This window comes from Penaeus japonicus, unplaced genomic scaffold (assembly GCF_977035675.1).
Source record: "Penaeus japonicus unplaced genomic scaffold, GWHDUDI00000001_assembly GWHDUDI00000008, whole genome shotgun sequence".
NCBI classification, from domain to species: Eukaryota; Metazoa; Arthropoda; class Malacostraca; order Decapoda; family Penaeidae; genus Penaeus; species Penaeus japonicus.
In genome coordinates, this window is record NW_028234410.1 from 37,203,926 (window position 1) to 37,213,291 (window position 9,366).

General features: G+C 35.8%; 1 protein-coding gene across 2 annotated transcripts in view; it reads left to right on the forward strand.

The window, feature by feature from the left end:
- IntS8 (integrator complex subunit 8) overlaps positions 1–8,737 on the forward strand; it is a 15,784-nt gene extending 7,047 nt beyond the window's left edge. For both annotated transcript variants that reach the window (XM_043001483.2, XM_043001485.2), the window contains 17 exons: positions 428–548; positions 1,662–1,772; positions 1,972–2,214; positions 2,381–2,503; positions 2,711–2,821; positions 3,358–3,586; positions 3,983–4,128; positions 4,339–4,449; positions 4,822–4,975; positions 5,292–5,388; positions 5,569–5,738; positions 5,955–6,038; positions 6,218–6,386; positions 6,550–6,631; positions 6,917–7,132; positions 7,571–7,753; positions 8,536–8,737. In XM_043001483.2, coding sequence (XP_042857417.2) covers positions 428–548; positions 1,662–1,772; positions 1,972–2,214; positions 2,381–2,503; positions 2,711–2,821; positions 3,358–3,586; positions 3,983–4,128; positions 4,339–4,449; positions 4,822–4,975; positions 5,292–5,388; positions 5,569–5,738; positions 5,955–6,038; positions 6,218–6,386; positions 6,550–6,631; positions 6,917–7,132; positions 7,571–7,753; positions 8,536–8,652 — 2,467 coding nt within the window. In that variant the 3' untranslated portion in view covers positions 8,653–8,737. The remainder of the gene's footprint in view (positions 1–427; positions 549–1,661; positions 1,773–1,971; positions 2,215–2,380; positions 2,504–2,710; positions 2,822–3,357; positions 3,587–3,982; positions 4,129–4,338; positions 4,450–4,821; positions 4,976–5,291; positions 5,389–5,568; positions 5,739–5,954; positions 6,039–6,217; positions 6,387–6,549; positions 6,632–6,916; positions 7,133–7,570; positions 7,754–8,535) is intronic.
- The last annotated feature ends 629 nt before the right edge of the window (positions 8,738–9,366 follow it).

Genomic DNA, 9,366 nt, shown 5'->3' on the forward strand with positions numbered 1-9,366 from the left:
CACATATAAGTCTCTAAACTCAGTAAAACACACAAAAAAATAAAACAGAAAAACCGCTCTAGTTTTACAATGAATGACTGAAAGAGACTGGGATGCTTCAAATTATATTGCTTCAAGCGGTCTCTCTCTAAAATAAAACCTATCCTGGAGGCTGGGCAAGCAAATTTATCTCCGTCTGCAATGGGTTAATAGAGCAAGATTATTTTAATTCAATATTTTGATGATAAATGCTTACTTATGAATAGAAGTTGATACTCAGATAAGGTGTTCACATCCACCATGTTTAGATTATATTATCATCAAATGTGATTTCAGATACATTCATGATAGAACAAGGATTTTAAATGATTTGATAACATACCCACAAACAGCCTTGAAAAGTCCACCATCAATATTTGTGTATCTTTATTTTTTTCCCCCCTGTCAGTCCCGGCCAACAAGATCCTACCCAGGAGTCCCGTGAGGTTCAGGAGGGTATCCTTGGCATGCTAGACCGCGGGGCAGAGGTTTCCATCAGGATCCTAGAGCAGTTGCTAGGGGCTGGAGAGGTAAGAGAAGAAAAAGAAAATGGTAGAGGCTTGTGTTTAAAGCATCTGATAGACATATATATATATATATATATATATATATATATATATATATATATATATATATATATATATATATATATATATATATATATATATATATATATATATACATATATATATATATATACATATATATATACATATATATATACATATTATATAATATATATATACATATATTAAATATATATATATATATATATATATATATATATATATATATATATATATATATATTATATATATATATATAATATATATATATACATATATATATATATATATATATATAATATATTATATATATATATATATATATATATATATATATATATATAATATATAATAATATATATATATATATACACACAACACACATATATATACACACATATATATACACACATATATATACACATATATATACACATATATAACACATATATATACAATATACACACCCACACACACCACACATACACCACACACACACACACCACACATACACCACACACACACACACATACACACACACACCACACCCCACACACACACACACACACACACACACACACACACACACCCCCCACACACACACCACACACACACCCCCCCACACACACACACACACACACACACACATATATAGTGTGTGTGTATGTATATATATATATATATATATATATATATAATATATATATATATATATATATATATATAAGATATATATATATATATATATATATATATATATATATATATATATATATATATAAATGTTATATATATATAATATATATATATATATATAATGTAATGTCTTTTGTGTGTGTGTGTGTGTGTGTGTGTGTGTGTGAAGGATTCATGCTGAACAAGTTGAAAAAGAAAACAAGGAAGGGAAACACATGAATATGCCGAAGGCTTTTCGCTTTACTGCCTCATCATGTCTTGATTTTGGCTTCCTTTAGTTCAGGTTTACGGCATAAGTTCTCATATTTCTCGAAGCTTATATTGTGTATAGTGTTTTATTTCTACCATGTATATATATACTGTGAATGTGAATGATTCCAGGTTCGAGCTCCAGTGATGGCTTCGTTTGCTGTTCACACTCACCAGACAAGTACAGTGAGTCATGCGTGGGACAGATGCCAGTCTGTTGCTGATGAGCAGTTCAAATGCCAGGTGAATTTTTAAATTGTTTATTGACAGTTTTGTGGATGAATAGATGTCTTGTAAATATATTGGTTGCAGAATTAATCGTGAATAGGACTTGTAAATGTTTAGTTATAAATTTTGTCTGAAGTAGGTCTCATGAATTCATCATTTACTGATTTTATTTTTGTCTTGTACTAATTTCTAACATGTAGTGTTTTCCACACAGATTCACTATGACCTTGGAGCATACCACTTCCTTCAGGAGAGATATGAGGATGCTTATTCTCACTTCTCAGAGGCTCTCAAACTCCTGCCTGAGTTGGGTTCAAATCCGGAGTATTGCCAAGTGAATGAGAGTAAGCTCAAGGGTTATTACAACAGCTGTGCTTCTCTCTGCGGCAGAACAACGCCAGTCGAGAAGAGATCCCTCTACGATAGATTTTCACATGCGCTTAGCAACAGGTATCAGGTATGTATGTATGTGATTGGTGTTTGGAAACATGTGTTATATTTTGTTACATATTTTTTTTGTTTACTCTGGTAAAAAAAATGACTGATATATGATTAGAAATATATGAGAGGTACGTCTCCAGAGTTCTGATTTTATCATAGGTGTATTTTTTTTTATAACCCAGGGTTTGATCGAGGTTTTATCAGATGACAATGTTGCCTTCGAAATTCCTTCCTACCTGCGGAAAAATCTGGAGTTGGATCTTCAAACCAGACCTGAAAAATTACCGAACGGACTTCTTTTGCAAGTAAATAATCTTGAAAAGCTATAGAAACTGAAATGCTTAAGATGGATATATGTATGCATTTACATTTCCTTGGTATCTAAAGGAAGAAAAATAAATGTAGTAGCATAGGTTTTGCTGAGATTAAATAATAGACACACCTGCTATATCATATGCTTCTCTCTTTGAAATAGTATCTGATAAGAGTACATTAATGTTTTCTTTTGGCAGGTCCAGACTCTCAACACCATACGAAATGTGTTTGAGGGGGAAGTGTGGCAGAGCAATTACCCAATTGCTCTTGCACAGGCTGGTAAGCCAGGGGTGCAGTTCCTCATTCAGGTAGGTCCATAGTTTAAGAAAGGATTTAAAGCAGCAAAAGAAGGACCTTCTCTGTGATTATGATAATTATTGAGATATTTATAAACGTGTTTCAAGTTGCCCTTGATTTGTTTGATATTACTTTGTTTGTTTTGTTTGTAAGAATATTTAAGTGTAAGATAGGTGGATCCCCATCCTTTTGTACTAATTAAATGAGCATTACACATTGATGTTGTATATCAGTATTTGTTCCTTTTACGAATAGACTTTGCCTAATACTTAGTTTTTACTCAAACTTGATACGCTGCCATGTATTGAGGGTCTGTTTCAGTTTAATTAGATTTTTTTTTCCATCTCTGTAATAATGATTCATGCTTTATTGCTGTATAGATGTTAAACCAGACATTTATGAACATACTATGATGTTCAAATGATATACTAATGTATAAAAATAGGCTAATATTATAACTCAGTCAATATCATACCAACTGTATTTCCTGTACAATCATCAAGGAATATAACAGAGAACCATATCCCCTTCTCAACATTTCCAACAGAATCTTGCTGCCAAAATGAACCAGTTAGACAGCGCACAGAAGGAAAGAGTACACCTCTTCCTGTTGACGGTAAACCTTGGACCGAAAATCAGCGAGGTGTTGGTGCCTGCCATCATGTCGAGCAACCCCGTCAAAAGCCTCTTCCAGCAAGACGAGCTGACGGAGATGTGGCCGCAGTACGAGGAGTCAAGGATGAAGTCGATAAAGAAATCTGATGTGGAAATGTTGGGTAAGTGGGCTTTGTATTTTGCATTTTGAACAGTTGTTTAGAAATTCTGTTGTTGTTTTGTGTGTGTGTGTGTGTCAGTGTGTGTCCTTTTCTTAATACAGTGGTTAGTTGTGTTATATTTTTATGTAATGATTAACTGCCAGGCATTATCTCTGGTTTGTATAAAGATGTAGTGATATAGGAAATCAAATAAAAAGTATTAATTTTCAGTGACATTAGCATAAACTGTTATGATGGAATCAATCAGCTTGTCATGCACGATGTTAGGAAGAAATGCTAAATTTAGGCATATTGTATTTTCATTTAAACTTGCAAGGTCAATGTACGCAGACTGTAAACTTTTATAGAAATCTACCTAATATTTTAGATAGGTAATATTCAATTGATTTTCAACAGGTTCGGGTGAATTGAACGACCTCATATGGGACTTGATCCATTCCTACAAACCAGACCTTCTAAAGGACTCTGTTATGCAGTACAAAACCGCCTTGCCAGCCAGACCCGATATCCCCAAAAAGGAAATAACAGAACTCAACACAAAGGTAAGGTTTCAGTGGACAATTTTACAGCTCTTGCATTCATGTTGCTGAGCCCTGATATTGCTTGGATATACTTGGACTATTTGCATTGCTCTTTATAGAATACTACTAAACAAGAAATAACCAATGATTTAATGGTATTCTGTACATCTTGCCATTACTTTCAGATCAGCTGCGACTAATTTTGTTTCTGTGTTATTTTTTTCCTTACAGTGGGAGATGCCAATTCCTATATATAACACGTTGATGAAATTACCAGCCAGTCCGCCGAGAGACCTTGTGTATATCTACATTGCCAAGGCAGTTGAGCTGAATCAAGCCAAGGTCTGTTAATTTTCTTTTCTTTTGTTCTTTGTTTCTTTCTTTCATTCTTTCTTTCTCTTTTTTTTCATCTTCTATTGTTCCTTCTTTATGTAATGTAGGAGACAACAACAACTTTCTTTCTTTCTTTCTTTCTTTTTTTTCATCTATTGTTCCTTCTTTTAGTAATGTAGGAAACAACAACTACTTTCTTTCTTTCTTTCTTTCCTTTTTTTTCATCTATTATTCCTTCTTTTAGTAATGTAGGAGACAACAACAACTTTCTTCACATCGAATTACACTCGTTTTCCTGAATTGATAAACAAGAAATTCGTTAAGAACAAAAAATAAAATAATAAGAATCATAATTCCTCTTTTTCTTCTCTACGTTCTCAGAGTTTCCAGAGTGCGTTGGACCTTCTGGAGGAAGCCAATAGCCACGCAGCCAAGTTGCAAGGGAGGGAGACGCCTCGACTATGCAAGTTGCTCATGTGGATGATTCTCTTGACCAAAATACAACATTGTTTGCATGAACTGCCATGTGTGAACAGTATGTGTCTCTCTGTTGTTTATTTTGATATTAGGATTTCAGTAATGGTAGTCTTTGTATGTATATATATTTTACTATTTTCAAAAATCAAGTTTGGAAAAAATAGTAAGAATCTTTAGGAGTTCAGGCGGAAAAAATAATAAATAAATACAGGAAGACTAGGTAAAGATATTGTATATCAAATATAGAAAAGAAAAAAAGTCTGAAAAAAATTCTTCATATCAAAAGTGTACAAAAGGAAACACAAACCTTTCCTATAGCCAAGCTTCAACACAGAATAGTAGCTGTTTGATTTGCCGTTTGATTTCCTCTCCAGATTCTGTCATGGCCGAGCTTACCAACGAGGCAAGGCAGTGTCTGGGGGGTCACAGTGGCCGTGATGGCATTGCACCTTGGACGGGGGTCAATAACTGGTATGAGGATGACGTGTTATTTGAGAATGATTAATTTTGGTTTGATGTTTGTGTGTGTATTTTATTGTCTGATTTTGACATGAGTGTTTGAGATGCTTGAATATAGTTACTGTCAATGAATAGGTATAGATATAGATTTCTTAGGTTGTCATTACATTAACAAATCAAAATCCAACTTAGGTGTGTCCTGCTGTTACTCAATGCTGGAGAATGGACTAGCCTTCTGGGAGGAACGTCCCTTCCCTCTCATCTGCCTCTCCTGGCCCTCGTCAGACCCCTTGCGGCAACAGCACACGCCCTCAGGGAGAAACATACGAACAAGAAGGTCTGGTACGACCTCTGGGAAGTAGGTACGTTGTGCTGATCTTTTCTTTTCTTTTTTCCTTGTTTAGATTGGTTTTGAGGCCTAGAAAATATTTACTTTGTTTACCCATACGTCTGTTTATTCTCATTTTGTGAATACTGTTTATGTCAAATAATTGTCCAAATAGAGAGAGTACACTTCGGATCATCAGATAATGAGTCCTGGTGATGAGTCCTGAATACGTATTTCATTTTTGCTTCAGTGGTGGGCATAATGGGAGGAAGCATCCAGCACAAGCGATCCAGCTCTGGCCAGTCTATTGCCATGGAGAGACATCACGATACAGGTGAATAGCTCGGGGAATTCTTACAAAAAAATATAGGCATTGATCTCTGTAAAGAAATCTTACTGATTTTCTCTGGGTAATGAAAGATCCTAATTGCATTTTTACAGACATCAAAAATAATTATTGTAGCAGTATTTGTGATCATATAACCTGAATAAGATCTCACTCTTTCTAAATAGGCATTATGAGTAGATCTGACTTCCTGGATTTCCTGGCTAACGTGCGAGAGCCAAGTTGCCTCTCCATTATGATCTCCCTCTTGGGCCATGTGCTTAACATCCTAAACCAAGAACCCAGCAATGCAGTCCACATTGACCACTTGGCCATGTGGCCGCCAACAGTTGACATGTGAGTTTTGTTTTGTTTGTGTTTAACTTTGATGAATAAAATATATTGCTAGGTTGATGTAAGGGTAGATAGGAAGTTATACATATTATTAGCTGTTATACTATATATTAGCTTTAGTCTGTTATATCATAAGCAATGTGTATATGATATTTCCTTCTCCCAGAGTGGTTTCAATGCAGTGCATCCGAGACACGCTTGCATGGACTGTAGAGCACGCCACAAGATTATACCCATCTGGCACACATGTAAGATTCTCTCTTTCTCTCTTCTAAAGGTGTAAATCATCTAAGAAAGTAAATGTATTTGTGATGAATGCTTGATGATATTAGGTATACATCTGGGTAATTCTTGAATGTTATATTCATTTCTTAGAGATTTTTTCTCTTTTGTTGTTGATATGATTATTGGCTGTATGCCATGGTAGTAGGCAAGATGGAAATTTTGCTGTTAGTAGTTCGGCTTATGTATGATCACAACATATTGGACAATATTTTCTTTTTCATTCTCTCCCCATTCCTTCATCATTTCAGACAAATGCTGCCCTTTGCACCTCTTGGCATCTGTCGAGAGCTGACTTGGCCTACATGAATGACCAGTACCACAACGCTCTGGCCAGTTACCTCACTGCGGTTTTCGTGGCCACAGACTTCCTACGAAATGACAATGGTGTTGTTCAGACCGTGCTTACTGATGGAATTATTAGAAGAATGATCCGTTGCTGCATGAACTTGAATTGTTATACGCAGGTTAGTTCTGGGAGAACGGATGGAAGTTCTTGAGTATGTATTGATGATTGGTCATGATTGTGGGTATATTAGATTAACCCATTAGCAGCGGATGGCATGATTTGTGAACGGCCAGCAAGTCGTTCATCACCGCAGATGGCAACCACATGCCAGACATAAAAAAGCCATCCTATTATACAGACACCTTTTTTTTTAATCCATGATGGTTAATTTAATGTTCTTTTTTTTACTTTTTTGTATATTTATTCAATACCTTACAGTCTTTTACTTGTTTTTCACTCGATATAATTATTTGATATGAATAAGTATATAAATTATCAAATTTATAAGAAATATAAGACATTCTATTAAACATTACATATTTTTTAATTCATAAGAGATATAACAAGTTATATTTATAAATTGTAACTTTTTGTAACTCTTAATTTTTTCTTTTAGGCTGCCATCCTATGTCAGTTCCTGGAAAACATTGACTACAGTACAGCCCTTCGTTGCCTTCAAGAGAGGAACTCTGTAGATGCCATGGACGCCTACTACAGCTGTCTGTGGGACGTCTCCCTCATAGAGTTCATAATCAACATGCATCAGAAACGCGGAGAGATTCAGCGGCGTGACAAAGCTGTGAGGAGACTTTCTTTCTTTCTCTCTCTTTCTGTCTCTCTCTCTCTCTCTTTCTTTCTCTCTCTCTTTCTCTCTCTCTTTCTCTCTCTCTTTCTCTCTCTCTTTCTCTCTCTCTCTCTCTCTCTCTCTCTCTCTCTCTCTCTCTCTCTCTCTCTCTCTCTCTCTCTCTCTCTCTCTCTCTTCTCTTCTCTCTCTCTCTCTCTCTCTCTCTCTCTCTCTCTCTCTCTCTCTCTCTCTCTCTCTCTCTCTCTCTCTCTCTCTCTCTCTCTCTCTCTCTCTCTCTCTCTCTCTCTCTCTCTCTCTCTCTCTCTCTCTCTCTCTCTCTTGCTCTCTCTCTCTCTCTCTTTCTCTCTCTCTCTCTCTCTCTCTCTCTCTCTCTCTCTCTCTCTCTCTCTCTCTCTCTCTCTCTCTCTCTCTCTCTCTCTCTCTCTCTCTCTCCTCCTCCCTCCCTCTCTCTCTCTCTCTCTCTCTCTCTCTCTCTCTCTCTCTCTCTCTCTCTCTCTCTCCCTCTCCTCCCCCTCCCCTCCTCCCTCTCTCTCTCTCTCTCTCTCTCTCTCTCTCTCTCTCTCTCTCTCTAAATATGATATAAGATCATTTATTATGTGTAATATGATATTGAAAGTAGGAACTGTTGATGTTCTTTTTCAAGGTTGTCCATGAGGCAAAATGTTCAAATTCTTTTTAGAAAAGTACATATACAAAATATACAGGAAAATATACATTAATTTACTATAAACTAAACAAAACTTTCAAATCCCTTTTTTTTTTTTTTTTCCTCATAGATGAAAATGATGAGTCTCCTGGAAGTCAACTCAAATAATAATGACGAAATCCAGAGAGAAGCCGCCAAGGTTCGGAAGCACAGATTCCTTCGCTCGATGGCTAAGCAGTACCTGTAACAGTATTGGAAGTACAACTCAACATTAAAGAATACAATATTGACCAAAATGTTATTTCTTAATAAACATGATTTTTTTTTTACAAGTTGTTCTATTTACCTTTATTAGTGTGAGTTTCATTCCCTTAGCCTTTCTTAACCCATTGTAGACAGCAGGCATCGTGACATACATGACATTCAGGAATTTTGGATCATTTTTTTTTTTTATTGTACCATGAGTAATGAGTGAGGGATGATGACTATTGCAATTATGATTACTAGAATTACTGTAATATGAAATCCAAAACCTAGATAGCACCACTTTCTCCTAGCACGAGCAGGAGAGAGACCCTTGAATGGCACCCATCCAAGGTCTCTAGCAAACATTATCTTTAGAGAGTGATGGCACATGGCAAGATGCCGACCTCTTTCTCTAAAGTACCAATGATGAAGGATGTGCTGACAGAACTAGAAGAGGAAGGCGACTCAAACCATGCCCAGTGTCTACAATTGTACCCCTGTGCCAGAAGGGATTCCTTGTACTATAGCACTCAGTCATAAGCACAGGTTTACTTCCTTTTCCCTATCTTTTCATGTTATCTTCATTGTGTATAGTTATTTTTTTCATATTCGCTTATGACAGTACACGAATATGAAAAAAATAAAGTTGCCTTTTGTCCTCCTATGAAACAACAATACTTCTGTCACACTGACAATAAAGAAAATAATGAGCTGA